Source organism: Gambusia affinis, linkage group LG01 (genome assembly GCF_019740435.1).
Source record: "Gambusia affinis linkage group LG01, SWU_Gaff_1.0, whole genome shotgun sequence".
In the NCBI taxonomy this organism is placed as follows: domain Eukaryota; kingdom Metazoa; phylum Chordata; class Actinopteri; order Cyprinodontiformes; family Poeciliidae; genus Gambusia; species Gambusia affinis.
The window spans coordinates 34,248,947-34,271,521 of NC_057868.1; the positions used below are offsets into that span (position 1 = coordinate 34,248,947).

A 22,575-nucleotide genomic window follows, 5' to 3' on the forward strand; every position below is an offset into this window, starting at 1 on the left:
GTATACAGATTTTTACATCTTCTGTTTAAAATCCAAAGCTGCTTTCATTGATGCTTTCTCATGTAACGTAAATTATTATTATTATTTTTTAAATCAGACAGTAGTTTTATCTTTTTGACTTGCTGTTGTCTGTCCAGACTGAAGACAGTTCGCTTGTTAATGCACAGGTGCAAAGTTAGTTCATCTCACTGAAATCTCCTTACTCTAACAAGCTTACATGTTGTGTTATGGTTCCCATTCAGTTCTTTAAAGGACTTGTGAGCATGTTAGACATTTTGAGTGCAAGACATTTACGCCACCAAGATCAAAGACTGAATGCATATCTCTGATGAGATACGTTTTACAGTTCCATGCTTGTTCCATTGCAGGTTTGGAAATCGTTTTTGGATAGTTTGGTTTTAAAACATCGGCAAGAAAGAGTTCTAAATTCTTGTAGAAGTCCAACTCGGATGCAGTTTCATATCAAGATTTCTTCTCTTATTGCCTCAGTTGTCCTATCAGCTTCTTTGGTCCTCTTCGTGGTAAACTCCCTCCCCCCTCTAAAGCTATTCAAATGGCACACTGCAGGATTATCCCTCAGCCTCTGAGATATGCTGGTTTGGTCAGACTTTAAGTCCGCTCTAGGTTTGCTTTGGCCACAGAGACTGAAACTTGGAAAAAAATGATCAGATAATTTGAAATCAGAAAGAGAGAGTTGGATTGCTAAATTTTACATCCTTGAGGAAGCTGTTTGAGGATTTTATTTACTTTATTTTTTAAATAATGGAGCCTACAGTGGTAAGTACATGTACTCAGTGTGGTCAAATGTGCAAAAGTTGGATTTTGGCCGATAATTCTCCTCTGTTTTTAACATCCACACAGCCTCTGCAATCACAACAGGCTCTTAGCAGACTTAGAAGATTTAAGATTACAAAAGGGATTGCTTTGTCAGCAAGGATTTTGGACTGTGGGCGGATTGTTAGAAGGATCCAAATGGTTTTTGGGCCAGAACAATTGTTACTTAAATATTTCATACCTGGATTAAGCGCAATGTCTTTTTTTTTTTACAGTTACTACTAAGTCGTATTCTGTTTTTATGATCAGTTCTTCACAAAATGTCCAGGGGAATGTGAGGTGTTTTCACAGTCATTGAGGTGAACTGACCTCAATAAGAGCAGAATAAACCCCTCTGCCTCTTGGGTCAGACAGCAGCCTCCCACAATAGACCAAAACTGTGACTTTTCAGTGAAGTATTTTTCTCTTGCCATCTAGCTCAATAAGCCAAGGCCATGCTGTCGTTAAACAGGAAGCCACTTGTCCTCTCTTTACAAATTCTCACAAACGGTAAAGTGTCATAGGCAAAACTAGAAATTTCTTTTTTATTCAAGCTTTAAACGGCTAGATAATGCGTGTAGAAACATCAAAAAGCAAGAAACATGTTCAAAATTCCTTTTCCAAACATTCGCATTGTGTTAAACAGCCCAGACCGTGTGAATTTTAGCCTATACAAAGCTTATATTTGGATTCAGGCTTTGTGCCAGAGCCTAACCGGCTTTGATGTTAATAGGTATTGTTGTCACGAATGCTGGAGCTTATTGGATGCCTTGGCTGAAGGACAAGTAGATGAACCACTGATGGTAGCCGGGATTAAGAACTGAGACTTTGCGCCTGCTTAACTTTTTCGATGCATGAGGCTGTATTGCATCATTTATTTGGCAGGCACATTTGCCGGTTCTCCCTTTCCCCCTCACTGTTGGGGAACTGCAACAAAGAGTGGCAACTTGGGGGCCTTAAAGTCACCATAACAACCATTATGCACCATGTATATGTCAATCAGTTTGCTGGGATATGGTGCATTCTGTCTTGCAATCACAAATGTAAACATGCAGACATCGCTGAGCTATGTTCAGAGTTTAACTGCAATGTGCTTTGTTCAGATGAGACTAATTCTGTGTTGTTTGGCGACAAAGGATAACTGGTAGGCAGACTCAAAATCAACTTTCTTTAATTGGGATCTCAGCCCCCTGATATTAATGCATTTTGAGGAGAGGAAATCATAAGAGGATTCTGGACTGGAGCAACGCTCCAAAATTTCTCTCTTTGTATTCTTCATTTCTGTGAGATTGTATATGATCTGAGTTGGTATTGTCCTGTTGGCAATAGGAGTTTGCACAAAGTATTTACCACAGAGGTATTGAGAACTTTGTTTTTTCTCCCAAATAATAATAATTGTGCTAAACTTAAAGGTTGCATTTTTCTAAAAACGTATGTGGGAAATTATATTACTGCAATAGACAACGCATTCTGATGGTTTTTTTAAGGGTTAAAACACATATTTACTAAGCATGCCAACAAATTTATCTGTGTCTGTAAATTACCATAATTTAGAAGCACAAATTTAAAGGCATAAGACTAAATTAATACAAAATACTGAGCGCTGAATGAACATTTTACACACTCATTTGATAACATTTCTGGGAAAAAAAGAAAAAATGAAACTTAACATCTTATTAGAATTTTTGTTCTATATTGTTCATGTTTAAAATATTAATATGTATTTTAAGTTGCATATATTTTTCATTACAATACTAATCACTATGGGTTTTTGGCTGCTTACTGCATTGTCACATTCAGTCATAAGAATGTGATGTGGGTGTTAAAAATTTCTTATATAGTCACTGGACGTTTTACCTGCACTGATGTTTTGATGATACACAACGTTCCTGACGTTACAGGGATACAATGAGCTAAGAGTCAAGTAAGCAGAACAAGGAAGAACGAAAAATAAAAATGAAAGGGTTTCTCAGAAAATCATAAAAATCCTTTGCCGGCACTTCCACTGTGAACTGAACAACACAAATTGGTTCTGATTCATACCCGCACAGTAAAGCCTCAGAGTCATGAAATGCTACTGTGGTGATTTGAACCAGCCCATAGTGCACTCTTGATGATAGCCAGTGAAGAAAAGCCATGGATGATTAGAGGCTCACAGGCTGGTGTGAGTGCTGGTGATAGTAACCAAGGGCGTGATAAAAACACAACTCTGCTAAATCAGTGTTCTGTAGAAACCCCCGACTGAGGTGGACTTTATTGCCCTCTCTGCTGCTGGAACTTAAAACAATCACAAAATGTTCCCACGATGATGTTTTGAGCCTGCGAACCACAAGATTTCACAAGTTTCTGCTAAATATACTTGCCCCATTGAGATCACGCTGTTATTTCATGTCTAACTCTTCTTACAGGGACAATTATGTTGTCATTTGTGAACAAAGAAAGTTTGGTTCAAATGAGCCAAATGTGGGGAAGCAGTTTTTGGTGACTCACTCCAGGGATGAAGGATGTTATAGGAAGAAATTTTATGTAAAAGGGTAGAAAGGTTGAAGGATGAAGCAACGTGTGTTGGTGCTCTGTAAAGATCTGACGCAGGTCAGTAATCCTTCAAAATCTGCACATCATCTTTAGACGTTCTTATTCAGTTATGCACTAAAAGTTTTCAGTGAATTCTTAAATGGTAACAATAAATATTTCTGTTGTGTTTTAAACTTTAAACTTTAACCTGTATTTTATTCAGTGGAATTATAATGATTTTAGAAGGGGGAAATTATATTTATTGATAGCTTGATGACATTTTTTTTTTCCAAGTTAGAGAAATCTGTGTGACATGTAAAGAGAGAGTTTTAGACAGAATGATATAATCCATTTGTCATTGGCAGCACAGCTCCACAGGAGCTGGGTCAGGAAAGTTAAAAAGTCTATTGAGAAGATTTTCCTGATGGAGTTAAAGAAAAGACTAATCCTCATTTTGAGATTTTGGTGCTTTTCATTTTTTTGTTGGGAGGTTTGGGGAGTTTCTTGCATCATCAGCTACTTTACATTTGTAATTTATCAATAAAGTCTAAGATGTAAGAAAACAGGACTTAGTTTTAGACAATAAAATTTGTCTTGTTAGGCATCTGACAAACTGAAAAAAATGTCTTTAAATGTTCAAATCGTGGTATAAATTTCTCTGGTGGTTATTAATGGACAAAATAATTTCTGCTGCTTCTCATTTGTTAAGCATTTCCTGGTTTGTGTGTTGTCCTTATTTAATTAACAAAAATAACACAAGTTGATTATAATCAACTTCTACAACTTCTACTATAATATAAATTACTGTAATATAAATTATATTCTAAATTGAATATCTGACTCCACTGAATGCGACCTATTGTTTATTCTTTTTTTACTTTTAAAATTTTATTGGGCAGTTTTCTTTTTCCACAAAGAAACTCTTATTGCTGCTCATAATACTATGAACATTAAAATAATTTAGCATAGCTAATTGTTGCTAGACTACATCTAAGATGAATACTTAAGCAAATCACATCTGGGACAGAGTCTAGTCAAAGTCCTTGTAATTTCAATTAAAATGGTATTAGTGTTGAAGTTAATTTGCACTGTAGAAACATTTAGATTATACCTACATTCCCTTACAATCCACTGTAATTATAAGGATTTCTAGCGGGGACAGCATTAAGAAAGACTCATTATTGTTACCTACTATTCTATAAATTTAATTGTCCTGCTGCTTGTTACAGGGTAATGAATATCTCTGTCAGGAGAACAATATTAGTCGGGGGAGCAAAATGGATTAAGCTTCGGACAGAACTCAATACCAATATAGCAGGAAACAAGGTGGTTAGATATTGAATAAACGTCAAACACCTAAATATAAAACACCTTAAAAGCTTAAGGAAGCAGGAGCTGATGTGAATTAACCAACTAATTAGTGATTACAATCTACAGACACAATGACATGTATAAATAAAGTCTTGATCTTGCTTCTGTTTTCAGTACGCATGTGCAGACACGGGGCCATTTCTACGTGGCCGGTTGCCGTGCATGTCTATTCTTTGTGTTTGGGGGTATTTTTTCTTACAAAAAGAAGTATGCCAAAAGATTTACATTGGAAAGATTTTAGGTCAGAGCTAAGTGAAAGCTTCTCCCACTCTCATGTCTTTTGTAGGACACACCATTATAAGATGGCCCCTAACATTCCTCAGGGCACAGCACTGTGTGCTTGGTAGAGGAAACTATTTTTAGCAAATTATTATGAATGTCTCAAGGAGAACCCCCCCCCCCACCGCTACAGTGAAACTTTCCCTCCATTTATAAGTCAAAATGACCACACAACCGATCCACAGAAAACTGTTGTCTCTGATTATGTGATGTAGCTTTGCTCACGGTTTTTTTATTATTATTGTTGCTGTCTTCCAGTGCATGAGGAACCCAGCTCTCCTGCTGAGGACAGGTTTAGTCATTAGAGCACTTTGCCACATCCAGGAAAATGTCTGGCTCCTACGATGAATCTGCAGGTGCTGACGACACCATGGACAGCTTCTGGGAGGTAAAAGTTTGCTGCACTTTTAACCTGCAACGCTGCTTATGAATCCCCCACTGTTAAGTATTAATTGGTTGCCTGATGTCAAGAAGATAAAGTGAAAACAGTTGTTATCCTTTTTAAATGGTAAACAAACAAGATGTCATTAAGTATAATAAAGATACCTAGAAGTTTGGGGGGTTTTTTACACACAAGATTAGCTGAAATGTTATTTTTTCCCTTAAGTACCAAGAATGATAATTTGAGTGGAGCATAAGGAGAGTGCAATCATAGATGAAGAGGCCTAACATACTGTTTCTGTGTGCTGCAACAGTCTGAATCACTGAGGACAGCTAATCTACAGGCAGAAAAGTAATGTAATATTCATGTCTTCATATCAGCAGATTCATGAGATATTATAAATCACTTTTTCATTGCCTTAAATTACATAATTAACAGAAATAAACCCTTCTCCATGCCTCCCGTTTACTACCACGGTAGCTCAGAGATGACAAAGTATGGCTGTTTGATGGGGCAATATTTCCATTTTGATCTGGTGAGTGTCTTTACATTATTTTGATTTGGGCAAAATATTGCTAGGATCGAGTTGATATTTCTCATTATGTGCAGCTGCGTCTCATACTTACTGATGCTAATGACACCAGCATCAGTAAGCTTATTCTTCTTGTCCACTGTAATAAATTTGTTCATATAATGTTGCAAGTGCACAACTCTAGTTTGAAAATAGTTAACATAATGAATGTTACAATCTGAATATGCTTTAAAAAGCATATGTCAAAAAACAAAACTTTATTATGAAGTGAATAAAAGCAGCTTTAGATATAGCGTATTGTATAATTTGTCACTTCCTGTGTCAAATAGCATATTAGCACGTCTGCAAACTTTGAAAGAAGGTAGCATTTCTCAGAAATGCCAACCTAGGGTTAAATTAAATATTTTGAAAAAAGAAAATCACAGGAGGATCTACACTGTAAACGTTTTAAAGTGAGTAAAGTGTTCAGTTCTTTCATAACTTGTACAAACGGCAACCTCAGGGGTTTCTGGCTGCTGTTTCCTTGAATGGCTTCTTGAGATTCGTTCTATAAAACAGAGCTGGTCCCTGCTGAGCCTACCTCACTACAGAAATAAATGTCTCTACACCAGCTACATGAAAAATAAATACCTTTGGTCTCCACTGGTAGACTGTTAAATTCAACTCCAACTGTTTGAGCTTTGTCATATTTCTTTACACACATGGGGTAATAAAAATACACCGAAGACCAAATGAAAAAAACAACATTGTTTATTTTTTATTAATACACTTAGAAAAAGCACATATACACTGTTTAGTTTAAAGGTCTCTTTTTATATATATATTTTGTTTGGTAAATATTTTTTTCACTTTTATCTAAGGGCAATTTTTTTTATCCATTGTCTCTGATTTAGAGACTCTAAACTTTAAACAGAATACAAAAGAGCAGTAACAACAGAAAACTCATAGAAACCTGTGGAGGTTTGACATTTTATTTTCAAATAAACAATGCCGACAATAGCAGAGAATGTAAACAATATTCATACTAACCACCTTTTTCCTCTGCACACAAATTTTGTGTAAGAATGAAGTCACAATTTGTTAAAAGGCAATTCTAAACATTGACTTTGTTTTTCTGATTCTGTTTTGTAAGTAATTTGTCTTTAGGGACATTTATTTGTGGCCAGGCTACAACTTCCTTCCATGTGCCTTGAGATGTTGCTTCTATATGGAAACATGTTTTTGTGAAATAAAATACCCATAAGATATAATTATGGACCCTCACAGTTGGAATGGTGATATTTGGCTTGCAAACTTTAAATGCAATTCCATTAAATGCAATGACGGTTGTTATGGCAAATGTTTAAATTTTAGCTTCATCAGAGTAAATGATCTGCTTCCTGTTTCCAAGCTTTCATCTTGTTTTTTGAGCAGTGGCCTCTGGGGCCAACATAGCAACATGGTCTGTTGCTCTTTTGCTGTTAGAGTGGCACAATTTGCGCCAAAACATTTCTGGCTCACAATTAATCTCGAACAGTTTTCTTTGACTTTTCATGATCTCAATTTGTTGCTATTCATATTTTTTTCTCACATTTTTGAGTTTGCATCTCTGTAGTCTGTGAGTGCAATACTTACAAAAGTCATAAACTTTATTTTTGTACTTGTGTATGAATTGCTTACAATGTAGGGGTGTAAGTTTGTACCATTACATTGTTGACGTCCCTTTAGGGCAGCCACAAATCATCATGATGTAGATGGAATTGCGGTCTATAAAGGTGTGTGCTATGAGTTGGAAGCTAATGTTTATTGATACAGTAAATATGCTCACATTTAGGGTCCTCTAGGAACATGCACATGTGAAGATAGAGTATGTATTGTGTATGTGTGCATTAAACCCTCCAAATTAGTTAGAATGAATTCTCTGAGAACAGAGGCTTTTTTGTGTCATGGCTCTCTTAGCTGCAGACAAAGAGTCTCAGTCATCAGCCCCTCTGAAGCAGCCTTTCACCACATGCACCTGCATGCAGCATCTGTGCTCCAGCAATACAGATAAGGTTATCTTATAATGTGTAAATGTAAATAAAAAGCTTTAGCATCTGTTATTAGTCAGTGAAACTCTTGTTTAGAAGCATAACATGGCTGAGAAACTTGCTGCAATGACCGACACTCAGGCATGTTTTCATGTGTAAAACCGGACCACCTACATGTTGTTGTTGGTGTGACTTGGCGAGCTGTCACACAGGACAAAAGTCATACGGTTTACACACCTGTCTCACAGTTTCCCTGCAGCTTTCATCTCAAACAGTAGCCAGACGCCAAATGCAAACTAGTGTCCAGACCAAACACAGAGCATCGTTGTAGCCTGCAAGCATCTCAGACTGACTCTCCGTGAGCAGTACTTAAATGACACTACACTATACACTATGTACTATCTCCAGCCTAAACATCACACACACACACACACACACACACACACACACCCAGAGAGAAAGAGAGAGGGAGGGAGAGAGAGAGAGAGAGAGAATATCTGTGATATTTCTGTCTCTTCCTAGTCATCCATTCCTGAGAATCTGGCTGTATTATACCACTGAAGAGGATTAAAGCCGCCACACACACACACACACGCACGCGCGCGCACGTACACACGCACACACGCGCACACACACACACACCCTTCATGTACCCAGGCAAACACAAGCCCTTGACATTGCATAACTCCACATGCACAGGCACGAGTAAATCCCCCCTCCATTACCCTGCCTTCATCATGCACCATGAGCCCACACCCCCCTGCAGGCACCGAGGAGGAGGAGCCAGCAGGCTCCTACTTTTTAAGGGAGTTCCTCTTAAGGTGGCAAAACCTGAAATAAATACAATTAGTCATTTTAATTTTGAATAATGTAATTTGAATGCTGCTTATATCCAGCTGAGGAGTGAAACAAATTAGCAGGACAGCTTGTACATTAAGATGTAAATACATGCAAAGTTGATGGAAAAATTGTGACTTTTTTTTTTACTTACTTTGAAAAGAAACCATTAGAAATAAAATTAAAATCAATTGTTTTTGCCATCTTCTTATAGTTTTCTATCCAAGTCTTTTAATCTCAGTTGTGTCGTCATTTTGGTTGCTGAAATGGGAGGGTGTGGAGCAGAGTGTTGTGTGATGCTTACAGAACAATAAGTTATCCTCACTCTAATCAAACCTGAAAGTTTAAATTGTTCTTTAAACTATTCTTTATCTCCACGTGTCCGGACATAATTGTTAACTGTTTTGTTTTGTTTGTTTGGGGGGTTTTTTGCATCCTGGAAATGGTCTGGTTCTGGGACAAATGCTTTAGAGATGAAGCGGTTTTGGTGTTAAACATGACTGGCATGTATACCCACATTTTCTCATTTATGCCACAAATTCTATTCAGTTTTAGTGAGATTTGTGGGATGGGATAATTTCTCAATCTCAGTCAGCCTGGATGGATGCAGAGTATCTATAAAAATTATTTTACTCCAGGATTTGTTTGACTAGAAACAGGTTTCATGAGGATGTTGTGTTCAGGGTAAAGTATCATGGTTGTCTTTTCCCCACACCAAACAACCAATATAGATGTTTTGGTTCAGACTATTTAGATTGCTAACCTAAACATGCTTTAAATATATCTATGACTTCATTAGCTGTTTGTCAAAAATGTGAACCTGCAAAGGCTTCACACAGATGTAAATATACTGAAACATTGCAATGAGGAGGACATTATGTGCTAAATTGTTGAGTTCTACAGAAAGTTGCTTGTAGAAGCATTTGCGCTATTAGAGTATACAGGGCTGAAAACAAATCCAAGTCATTAATTTCAAATCTTATTTTTTCTGTGAAACCTCCATAATTTTGCTTTTTTTTTTTGTTGGTTTGTCCTGTAAAAATACAAACAAAAATGTTGTTATAGACAGACAAAATTTAAAAAAAAAAGTTCATAGGACATGATTTATTTATCTCTCTTTGTCTCGCTCTCTCTCTGTGCTCAGGTGGGGAACTACAAACGTGCTGTCAAAAGAGTTGATGATGGCCATCGGCTCTGCAATGATCTTATGGGTTGCCTGCAAGAACGTGCCAAGATAGAAAAAGCTTATGGTGATCAGCTAACTGCCTGGTCCAAGCGATGGAGACAATTGATTGAAAAAGGTTATACATTTTTATTAAGATAAACAACTATTAGTTAGGATGAGACGGGGTTCAGTTAAAAGGGGTAACATTTTACGTACAGTTGATAATGCTTGGTGACTTTATGTTGTACAAATTCTGATTAGTTGCTACTGGATGTTAACACTAATCTGAGAGAGGCAAAGACCAAAGCATATTTCTATGAACTTAAGCAATTCGAAGATTTAAAAACACGTTGTAGTGTATGCACCTTTAAAGTGTCTTACTGCCTGCATCGGATGACAATCTGTCCTGGAAATGAGGCACCCCAACACTGGTCTTCCTTTGTGAAACATGTACTAAGAACAAAACATACAAAACATTCAGTCAAGGTAACTACAGAACAGAAAGGTATGGCAGAGTAAAAATATTATTTACTATGAGAGGAAAGGCTTTATCTGTCATAGTCTGTTCTAACAATGGACACAAACACGGGCAGAGGAAGACAAAATTATATTGAGTCAAAGTTTCAATGTAAATGAAACTGAGTGAACTTAAGAAAACTCAATGGGAGCATGACAAAACAACCAGTACTTGGAAAAAAAGAGAGAAACAGTAGAATCAGACAAAGAGAGAAAGAAAACAAACACAACGAGGAGTGATTGTAGAAACAAAGAGCAGGGAGGTCTATAAACTTAGAGTGCTGTACCTGGCACATGACTGCAGGAGCAGAGGAAAAAGTAAGAACTGATTAGAAATTAGTTCACAGTGAGTAGAATTAAACAAAACTACATAAGCACATCAAAACAAAGTAAATAAGACCAGAAACTATCTTGCGATGTGTCCGCTTCAGGCATCTTGTACTAGTAGTATGCTATGGTTTGTGTATCTTCAAAATTAAGCAATTTTACTATTTGGTCATATGATATATGAGTCATTGTGTTGATTATGTAACAGCTGTTCACATGTGCATTATACAATTAAACTTAACATAACTAATACTCCTGGCCGATTTAAATTGAGAAATATTTCCTTTCGAGATAAATTGAGGAGAGCATCTTTCAAAATCTAATAATCTAAAAGAGCATCACTTTAAATATTTTTAGTTACATTTTCTTAAAAAGACGATGTGACAAAAATGTTTCTCATAACTAGTTGGAAAAGCTTTTATCATCATGCCAAACTATTTATTCTAAATGGAAACAGCAAGAGAGTTTCTGCTGTAGATAAGACTCCTAACCCCTTAACAGAACCTCACATCAGAAATCCCTAAGCAGTCATTCAAAAGGACACACTTATTCATTGAATTCAATTAAATGAAGTTTGATTTGTCATGTAACAGACACAGTTATTCTGCTCTAAATTTTTAATTTGAAATTAATCAACTGGTGCTACTCTCAGGTCCACAGTACGGCTCCGTGGAGAGAGCCTGGCTTGCGGTTATGACAGAGGCAGAGAAAGTGAGTGAACTGCACCAAGACGTGAAAAACAACCTGCTGAATGAAGATGTTGAGAAAGTGAAGAATTGGCAGAAGGAGGCATATCATAAGCAAATGATTGGAGGCTTCAAGGAGGCCAAGGAGGCAGATGAAGGCTTTAAAAAGGCTCAGAAACCATGGGCCAAAAAGCTCAAAGAGGTGAGGAAGTATACAGACGTCTTCAGGACACAGCTTTGCTTGTAAAGAAAGTCTTAGGCTATGTTTCATTAAAGGCCGAGTATTTATTTGAATGAAGTTTATTCAGTATGTAGCAGATTTATCTGGTAGTATGTGCTAATTGCTATTGTAAGGTAGGATGCTTTTTTTTCTTCTATGTATGTTTTGCTAAATCTTTCCCTGTTTCTGTGTGTGGACATGCAGATGGAGGCAGCTAAGAAAACATACCATATGGCCTGCAAGGAGGAGAGGCTGGCTGCAGCCCGAGAGGCCAATGGCAAGACAGAGGCTTCTGTCACACCAGACCAGCAGAAGAAACTTCACGAGAAAGTGGATAAATGCAAACAGGACATGCAAAAAGTAAAGACCTCAAAGTCAGACTGCAAAGAGTAAAAAATGGATGTTGCTGCTGAGATTTTTCCTTTTGTCTTTTAAATATATTTTTGCAGAAATATTCAAGTACATGATATTTGTCGTCTCTAAAATGCTGTGAAGTAGTAGTTGCTCACTTACAGATTCCTCGTTTTTATTTTTTTGAATTTTCACTTGAATGTTACAGTTTAGCAAAAGCACAATCAAACAAAAATCAACTGATTAAATACAAAAAGTAATTTTCAAATGATTTCATTTACTAACTGGAAAACATATAATTACAGATCATAAAGTATGCCCAAATTTGGAAAAATTTAAGAACAGATAATAAAATCATTGTTATCAGTAGGTTGACTCCTTTAAGCTGATTTTATAAAATGCTTTATATTGTTGTGAAAAATTTAATTCATGTCCAAAACAACACAAATTTTTTGTGCAAGACCTGTGACCTTTAACCCCTGTGAGTCTAACTGATCACTGATCTTGATCGTTGTACTAAAGATCCTCACAGAAAGCAAAAATATGTAGCTTTTACCTTTACAACACCTCAAAACTATTGTCATATTATGTACAATACAATTCAGTTGAATTATATGCATTAAATATATTACTTCAGGTAATAATTTATTTTTGTTTTCTTTCTTAGGCTAAGGAGAAGTATGAGAAGTCTTTGGACGAGCTAAGCAAGTGCACTCCTCAGTATATGGAGTGCATGGAGCAGGTGTTTGACCAATGCCAGCAGCATGAAGTCAAGAGGCTAACTTTCCTCAAGGAAGCCTTGTTGGACATAAAACGCCATCTTAACCTCACTGAGAACCAAAGGTTAGTCGAAATCAAAGAGACAAGTCACTTATTCTGTATTCTTACATTGCAACTAGCTTAAGTTGTATTTATTCCTGCTTGCAAAGGGATCAGAAGAACAAAAAAGGGACCTTTTAGAAACAATAACTAGTTGCATAAGTTTGAATGTATCATGGATTTTTCCTGATCCACAAAAGGCCAAAATTACATATGAAGCCCGTGATTTAGGCCTGGATTATGAATGTGGACCACAGAATGTGGGAGGGTTAATTTTCTACACATTTAATGTTTGCCTTTAATGTCAACCATTTCTTAGCATTTTGATAGGACACTAAAATGTGTCCAAATTGTCGATCATAGTTGAATTTGAAGTCTTTTGTTTCTTCCTTTTTAATTTTCCAACTATTTTTGCATCAGTAGCAGCGGCAGTAAAACAGTCTCACAGTTGACTAACAAAAGCAAACTAGCAGAAACGTTCACAATCTCAAATATGAGGTTAAAAGGATTTACCGAGTCAAGTATTTCAGTCTGTATTTACAATTTTGATCCCTGTAAGATGGTAAAAATGAACACTAAATTCAAACTTTGTTTTTTTGCTTTTTTGTCTTTTACAAATTACTGAAATTGTTTGACATACGCCCATTCCACACAAGAAAGAATAGCTTAAAGAAATCATTAAAGCCCAACGTTAACCCTAGCTAAGTTCACAAGTGCACTTCTGAAACAAAAATCTGCAATATCCATGAACATCCAAATAAGCACAGATGGAACATTAAATTTAAACTATGTAGAATGTATCCATGCATTAATAGTTTTGATTTTTTTTTAAATTGTAAAAAACCAAGCAACAAACAAATTTTAGTTGATTAGTTTGATTGGACCTGTGTCGCATTCAGCACAGTTCACTTCAAGCTGATTAATTTCAACATGCATATCAACCAGCTGTGTATTTCTCATTAGCACTCAGCCTCACAACGTTAATTAACCGAAAATTCATTCAATGGCGTTTCTGACAAAATGAATTTGGTTCAGAACGAGTGCTTGTCATATTCTGGCCTGCTTTTAAGCTGTGTCTAATAAACAAGCCAGGAGCCACGGCAAAGGGATTTACAGGCTCTTTAAACAAACCTGCCAAGTTTGTTTTCCATCAATATCACTGGCATTTCAGAAGATTGTTTAATCATGCACTATCTATTTGAAATTATGCATCACCATACTATTTCTGTGTTATACCATATTAGACTTAAATTAATACCTTATGTGCCTTGAAATGTATATCTCTATAATGTGAACTGTTTCCTTTTTTGTCATGTTAAAGCCACAAATATGAATGTATTTTTGCTGGAATTTGTAACTACAGGCTAACACAAACCAGTGCAGATTTATGTTTACTCTGTTGCCCCTAAATCAAATGCAACCAATTGCACGTTACTTGTAAAGAGTAATTTTGCTTCCAACTACTACTGGGCAGAACAAGACAAAAACTTATTAGAGGCTGCAAAAAACGTCAAACTGAAGTGGAGGTTCACTTTTTATCAAGATGTTTTAAATCTAATTCAGTTTGCAGCTGTAATTGCAGCAACGGGAGGTTCCTCAAAGTACTCACTTTGGGGAGACTGAATACAGATACAGAGACATTCAATGAATTAGAATATTACGGAAAAGTTCATTTATTTTCAGAACACATTTCAAATTTTGGTTTTATGAAAAATGTGTTTAATACCTTATTTTCAAAGATACCTTTAAATCTGACAATCGAGGCTGATCGGAATAAATATTCTAACTTATTGGATACAACCACACACCACATTTTTCAGATGTATCAAAACATGTATCATTTGCCTTTCACTCCACAAACATGTGGTCCTTCATGTTGGTGTCAGGATCGGTGTTTTTCTACGTGTTTATTTTGAGTTTTCTGAGTCTCTGTGCCGTGCTGTCCTCCCCTTAATTATTCCCAGGTGTGTCTCATTCCCTGATTACCTCCTGTGTATTTAATGTCACCTGTGTCTCTGTGTCTTTGTCGGGTCCTTGTCTAATGTGTGCTCGTTGCATTGTTGTGTCCATTCGTTTATCCTTGTTGGTACCTGTGATGAGCCCTAGTTTCCGCTCAGCAGTGCTGCCTTGGATGTTGGACTGGTTTTGGATTTTCGTACTGTTTTTTCCTCATTAAATATCATCATTTTACTTCAACCTGGTTAGGGTTAGGGTTGCATATCACATTTTTGCATGGGAAGTTAATTGAATACACAAAAACTGTTATTTAGGCTAAATACTTCAGCAGTTGGGGGTTCCAGCTTTGGCAAAGAATTCAGAGAGAGAAAATCCACTCATGCCCTAACCTTGGATCTCTTTCAATCCGGAATCTGAGCCACAGTGTGAGTTCTGGTGCCAGTTTGGCAGCAGCCTCCCGTCCCTTCTGGTCCCTCCATTGTTACAGTTTGTTCCGCTCTTCTCTCCTCAGCTATGTCACAATATACAGAGAACTGGAGCGCACGATCCAGGCCATAAGCACACAAGAAGACCTGAGGTGGTTCAGCAATAATCATGGCCCAGGGATGCCCATGAACTGGCCAGCATTTGAGGTAAAACATCCACAGTTCGGACCAAACAAGCTTCCAGAACTGCTCCCTGGATTTATTTTGTATGTGTTAATATTTTTGTGTAGGAGTACAACCCAGATCAAGCAGCTGCTCCTCCAAAGAAGAAGAAACCAGATGGAGCCCCACCCACTCCAAGCACTGACCATGTGGCTCCCCCTGGTGACCGTAGCAGGTTAGTTGAAGGCATTTATATTTTCTAATTGAAACCATTTCATTTTGGGAGCGGTTCAGAAATTATTATTCAAGTTTCATCTTAAGTCATACTGAGTAATGTAATGTAATTTTCTATATTTTTTCTTTTGCGTAAATAAAAAAAGTCAACCAACTGAAAGGATTTTTAGTAGCAGCGATTGTTCAAACACTTGTTGGGATGAACACATAATTTGTTAATTCTTATCCCCAAATAACATCTTAAAACTTTATGTTTACTTTTTTGTATGAGTTTTACTTCACATTTAACACAACATTTTCCCCCTTTTCTTAGCGTGAGCAGCTATGAGAAGAACCAAGCTTATTCGACCGAGTGGTCCGACGATGAGCAGCCCACTACGTACTCCGGCAACGAAAACGGTGGAAATAGGAATTCGTTTGAAGACGATTCCAGCGCTGGGAAAGGCGTTCGTGTTCGCGCCCTCTATGACTATGATGGCCAGGAGCAGGATGAGCTCACCTTCAAAGCAGGTAATTATTTGAGCATACCGGTGAATGTGGATGTGATGGAAAGCTATGGTTTAAAAAACAAAAACTACTGTTTCCTTTTCTGTTCTAAAGCCTCCTTCCTCTACAAGAAATAACAGGGATTAGGAATAATAGCTACACTTTGGAAGAAATTACAGGCGTTTGCCATCAATTAACTCAAGCTGCTTGAGCAATGGTCCAAAAAAATGCTCGGAGGTTCCTGTATGATCACAAATAGTAATTTAAAGAGAATCTCGGTAGCTGTAACATAAGCTGTGCATCTTTATCTTGATTTTTTCTTTTGCTTTTTCAAGTCTTAGCCACACAAGTATAGACACATTTAAAGAAAAGGCAATATGTCTGTCCATAACTAAAACCAGTTTGGAGGTTCATGTTATATAAAATGTGTCTCCTTTTCCAATGATTGTGACACTGAAAGATATAAAGTAAAAAAAAAAAATAAAAGAGTCTGTTTTTAATTGTATTTGGTAGGGAAAAATGCACACCAACTGACATTTCTGGAATTAGCTAAAAGGTGTTTTTTTTCATCTGTTGTCCCTGAAGAATGCTCAATTTGTCCTATTAAAAACCAAACAAGGTTAAATAGACTTAATTATGCAAATTGTGTCAATAAATACAAAATGAATGCAAACAATAAATACATAACAAGGAAACTTCAACACAAGTATAAAAAGCACAAGTAATTAAAATGAAATTAATTGAATCTCACTAGATTTACAAAGTACAAAGATAAAGTATCGTGATCATTTCAAAGCAAAAATCTTCAGCTGAGAAGCATAAACTAGGGGATGCAGTTCCTTGCAAAGTATTCACACCCCTAAGGTATTTGGCATTTTGTGATGTTCCACATCCACAGAAAAGAAGGAAATACAAATTTTGGCTGTATTGTGATAAAACATAGGCAAAGTTGAAGGAGTATTAATTTTAATGTTTTCTTAAAATCTAAATGAATTTGTATTGCATTGTGTATTTTTAAAATAATTTCCGGATAGTGGAACATGGAAATATGTCTGTTCACATCAGTACCTGTGTCATTTGTGTTGATGGGATTTTTAAATTTCCTTCACAGGTGACGAATTCACCAAGACAGAGGATGAAGATGAGCAAGGCTGGTGTAGAGGTCGTTTGGACACCGGCCAGGAGGGACTGTACCCGGCCAATTATGTGGAGCCAATCTAGTCACATGCGCGGACAGAGACATGCCGCTGGAGGCAGCTTGAACTGTCCCGTCCAACTGCACCGCACATAGCCAGAGACTTAAGAGCAACACATCCTTTGCCCAACAGATGCGCCAAGCTGTCTTGCCTAACTAAAACTTAGTAACCTAAAAAGACACTATATCAGTATAGTATATTTTATCCAGCATTTGAGGTGGGCAAAGTTACACATTCAAAAAACAGCAGTTGTGCTATTGTAGACACACTCAACAAAAACATGAAGACAGTGCAGGAACACATTGCTTCTCTGTGTGGCTGTGTTTAATATACAATGCAGCTTATTATTAACTCACAGTGTACTGCAGAGTGTTTTCCTGAAGGGAAGATATTATAATGTTTTACTCATTTAACAAAGATGAGCTTCTCTAACTTGCATTGTGTATATACGGTGTGATGCCATTTTGTGTAGCATTTTTAATGCTGTGTATGTCATTCTTACAACAGGAATGCTGTGTAGTGTTAACAGTACCACAGACAGTATCCTTTTTGTTTCCTTTTTCTTTTGAATCCTGTCCAGCCTCCGTTCCAGTGTGTGCAGTGCTATGTGTTTCAAACTGTTTCTGAACATTGCATAGCAGCATGTGCTATGCAAAGACTTACATTCCCCAAGTCCCTGCAGCCTCGCTACGGCTACATTCTGATGCAACACTTCAACTACAAATGCAGCATTACATGCTTCTGGACATGCATGTGCTCCCGGGTTCACAAGAGAAAGCTTCTCGATGAACTGACCTCACATTTGCTTTGTTTTCAACCTTTTCGTTTTTGTCCCGTAAATCCTTTGACCACACCATCCTCATGAAAATCCATGGAAAGGATTTACAGTTTTTGCAGAAGCTCCCATCCGTGCTTCAGCAAATCAGGGTTCACTTTAATCAAACTGTGCTAAGGAGACATGCAAGCATTACTTCAGAGCGAAGTTGGATCAAGTCATCTTGAGCTTAAGACTACATTATAGGAAGGATGTCTTGAACAATACATGCTCCAGGGACTCTTTTCCAGAGCAAGGAGCGTGTGGATGTATGTCAGTGGATAACTGTGCCACAGTGGTTTGTCTAAAGATTGACCCCTTTCCAACAGGACATGAATGTACTTCTGATTGGGCTTTAAAGAGGGTAAAATGTCTAAATATTTTACTGGCATAAAGCAGTAGTTATGTGGCCCTTCCCCAACTGAGCCAAAGAATGATCCATCACTTATCACTCCATACACTAATTGCACATATCTCATGAAATGGATTCACTAAATTAGTTTTTGCTTCTCTGCCCAACCGGATTCCCTTTCGTCTGCAAAAATCTGCTCAGTAAGCCAGCAACATAACCCCTGACTCAATGGAGTACATGGCCGCTTTTAATCTTTATTTTACTGTCTAGGAATTACAGTGCCTAGTTAAAGTATTCATACCACTTGAACTTTTGTTTATGTTTTGACCAAATGCTTTGTGAAGTCAAACCAACACTAAGGAGTTCAGAAGAAGAAAAAAGGTAATTTGGGAAAAGAAAAATGACAAATAAAATTTTTTGTATGCATGTACATGTTGTGTAAACATTATATTCGCCCCAGAGACACAATTTAAAGCACCAATTTTCCCTGGAGTTATAGGTACATGTTTTTGGGAGCATTTCTCTTCCAGATTTTCACATGTTGTGGCATTTGCAATATTTTGCCTATTCCTCTTTGCAAAGCAGCAAGAAATAGTAATATTTAAACCTTGCCACAAATTCTCAATTGAATTTAGATCTGAAATCTGATTATGCCATTCTCACATTTCAATATATTCAGCTGTATATATAGTGCTATCCTGCTGGAAGGTGAACTACCACCCTACTTTTAAGTCTTCTGCAGCCTCTGAAGGGTTTTCTGTCCAGTTTTCTCTTGTATTTATCTCAGTTCTCTCCTGCTTTTTTGCTCTTGCTGAAGAAAATCAGCAGTAGAATAGATGTGGAGTGTTCTGAAGTTCAATTTTAATCTCATCTGACCAAAGCAGGGACTGAATACTGATGTGTTACATTGTTAGTGGTGGAACATGTTCAACGGGTATGAATACTTATGCAAGGATCAGCATTTTATCATATTTTTTATAATTACTTTTATTACTATGATTCCACTATATTTATCAAATGCTGATTAGTAGGTTGTGTACTTTCGGGTTGCACCTACAGCTCAGTTTAGATGAAGTGTTTTTGAGACATAGTGATAAAAAAATTACACATTACCAGCAGTGTCTGGATGTGTTCAGCTCTGGATTTGGAAAGGTCTTGCACACAAGGACAAAACACATCACCAGCTCATAAGGTGCGTCTTAGAGTGCAAGCGTGTCCAGCAGGGTAAAAATGTCTCCTGTTGTTAAACTCTCCCACTTTCTCAATGCTCACATGCAATACACAAACATGCAACAACACAGGTGTTAGACTGATCATATACACATTATCTGCAAGTTCAGACTCCTTATCTATAATTCCAGGTGAATACTTTGGGGTAAAACATCCGTATCATCCAGTGTGTATGAGTCGTATAAATGTTATACAAAGTTGTAACAAAACAAGCAAAAAAAAAGTAAAAAAAACAAAAAAATGCAAGTGATTGACTATTAAGAAAAAATGTAGTGTTATACATGTAAATGTGTTTCATTAAATGACAGCAATGGAAAACGTGTTAAGTAATAGGTAACATATCGTATGAATTTTATTGCAATGAAACTGTCAGTGTATCATAAAAGCGTGATGTTATCCCACGCTGTCAGATTTGTACATGATGATGTAATTTAAAGATTATATTCTATTGTAACTGTACAACTGTGTTGAGTTGAAAATGAGACCTAACTATGTTGAGACAGTAAAAAAGGTGTACATGTAAATGCTTTTTTTTATGTTGATCTTTTTTCCTTATGCACACCGGGGGCTGCAGCTCACAATGTGAAAAACCCCGTATTAGCAGTCTAGAAGATGTATGTTCATAGTTAGTGATGTACTTTTATCTCCTAACTGGTGTAGTGCCTGTTCATCTTGATGTAACAAGAAGTTCATTTAAATATGCATAAAAGTGATTATGATCACAGATAATAATGACTATAGTGATAAAAAAAAAGAAAAAATCCAATCAAATTTGCTGTGATGGTGTCAATATTGAGATATTGATTTGGAAGGGAAAGAAGTTTGTTGAAAAAAAAAAAACAACGTTCCGTCTGTGTGTGTTTGTTTTTCCTATGGAGTCCACGTGTTGTTTTAGATTATATTTCTTGTTTCCTCTGTGAAGGAGAAACCTCTTATTATATTAAAGAACCTGCACAGAGATATAAAGGTGGACATATAAAACAAAAACTAATTATGTAGCTATGTAGTGGAAGATATTACAGTATCTTCATGGATAAAATAATAAAAATAAAGAACAGTGTGCTCATCCATCAAAAAGAAAAATCTAATTTAAAGTGACAATGTGGGAAAAATATCACAATGTCCATCAATTTAGTATAAGCCTCTACAATAAAAAGTGCTGTTAAAGAGCTGATATTATATAAATATGTAACTGAGTCATTTTAACAAAATCACCTGCGCCACAATTATTGGTACAACTAAATAACCTGATTAGATAAATGGAAATGAAGCCAAATTTATACTTTTTCAAGTTGATCTATGTTTCTAGTAACTTTTAATCTGTAATCAATAGCTTTCTGTTTGTTTGGGGTATAAATATGACTTGACAAAGAAGCTTGTGTTTTTAATAACTTTAGAGAAGCAAAGAAACTAAGCAATCTTGAAGTCATTAAGTCTCAATAACAATCATGTTTCATCCACAGTTATTTATAAATTAGGAAATACCAATGCAGTAACCATCAAGGATAATTTGTCAAGCAGTTGCTTATGAGTAGTGCTAAGACAATTCACTGCTGTCCTACATAAATATAAATGGTAAACTCTACAGGGACTTTACATATTATTGTTGGTGTTGGTCAAATTAAACTAAAATATAGATTTTTGAAAAAACTCAAGGGGAATTTTATGCCAAACAATAATATATAATATACAATAAATATATGAAAATCACTCACTGTGAACTGTTGGGTATTATAGAGCATTGGTGAAACTGTGGGCCTTTTTCTCTCCCAAAGGCCATGGGAGTCTGATTGGAGTGTTTGTATCATAACGTCTTTGAAATACTTTAATTTAGATTAAAATTATGGCAGACTGACCATCAGTGAACTGAAAATGGGTTGTCCCTAACACTTTTAGTTAGTCAGTTTTAAGATGGAGTCAAACATTTGGTCATCAAATCCATAAACAAAAACTGCAGACGCGACAAAGCATGTAGCTCATTTCCGTGATAATTTAATTGTAGAAACATTCATCAAACATATAAGAAATGATTTTTCACTTGTCTGCACTTCCTCACTTGCATACATGCGCTGCTGTGTGAGTCTTACACCAACTGATTCACCCTGTGAAGAAAACTTCAGAGATGCTACACAAAGAAAACAACACACCTAGTACTCGATGAAATGACATTTGGAAGAAGAAACACACATCGCACGAGTTACTGGAAGGAAATGCTTCAGCGCAACAGGAGCAGTATTTCTGCATTAGCTGGTATTGTCATATGGTTCAGCGCCTCAGGGGTTTACACTTTCATCAACCGAAGGGCACAAATTTGATGAGGTGGTCTAACACACTGACTGCAGATGATATAATCACAGCGATCACAACCTTTCTCTGACTTCGCAGTCATTCTGAAAGAAAATAACAGCCTTTGTGAAGAAGGTTAGATTACTCAGTGCATATATTAGTCATTTGGTAAAAGAACGTAAAGAGCTGCGGACACTTCAAAAGGACGTGAATTAATTTGCAATGACATAATGAGCTCTAGAGATGCACCAATCAGGCTTTAGCTTGCTAACACCAATTTCCAGTTTCCTATTAGGTCTGATCTGGCAATTAGAATTTCAATTATCTGATATTTTTATTCCATGACACTTAAAATACAAAAAATGTGCAGCAGATTTTTATTAGTAATAGACTTAGCAGAAAATTCCAGAACCGTAAGAATATCTTAATTTATGCATAAGATACAGCCCTAACCTTTATCTAAATTATATTATATTTAAAAATTGTGCGAAACTAAATGCTGATGGCTAATTTATATTGAGGATACAGTTTTGGGGTATTAAGACATGTTTTACATGGACATCAACTCCATGTCAAGAAATGAACTTTCAATGCTTTCCAAGTTTAAATAAAT

General features: G+C 36.5%; 1 protein-coding gene across 4 annotated transcripts in view; it reads left to right on the plus strand.

Moving 5' to 3' along the window:
* The window catches only part of LOC122838413 (protein kinase C and casein kinase substrate in neurons protein 1-like), a 38,595-nt gene extending 18,148 nt beyond the window's left edge, over positions 1-20,447 (plus strand). For 3 of the 4 annotated variants that reach the window (XM_044129046.1, XM_044129056.1, XM_044129070.1), the window contains 9 exons: positions 5,236-5,365; positions 9,882-10,038; positions 11,398-11,633; positions 11,856-12,011; positions 12,670-12,845; positions 15,289-15,409; positions 15,493-15,599; positions 15,912-16,108; positions 17,196-20,447. In XM_044129046.1, the coding sequence (XP_043984981.1) occupies positions 5,306-5,365; positions 9,882-10,038; positions 11,398-11,633; positions 11,856-12,011; positions 12,670-12,845; positions 15,289-15,409; positions 15,493-15,599; positions 15,912-16,108; positions 17,196-17,305 (1,320 nt within the window). In that variant the 5' untranslated portion in view covers positions 5,236-5,305 and the 3' untranslated portion in view covers positions 17,306-20,447. Of the gene's footprint in view, positions 1-590; positions 778-5,235; positions 5,366-9,881; positions 10,039-11,397; positions 11,634-11,855; positions 12,012-12,669; positions 12,846-15,288; positions 15,410-15,492; positions 15,600-15,911; positions 16,109-17,195 lie in introns of those variants that run through there. The other variant, XM_044129065.1, reaches the window with a different exon arrangement.
* Positions 20,448-22,575: the final 2,128 nt, after the last annotated feature.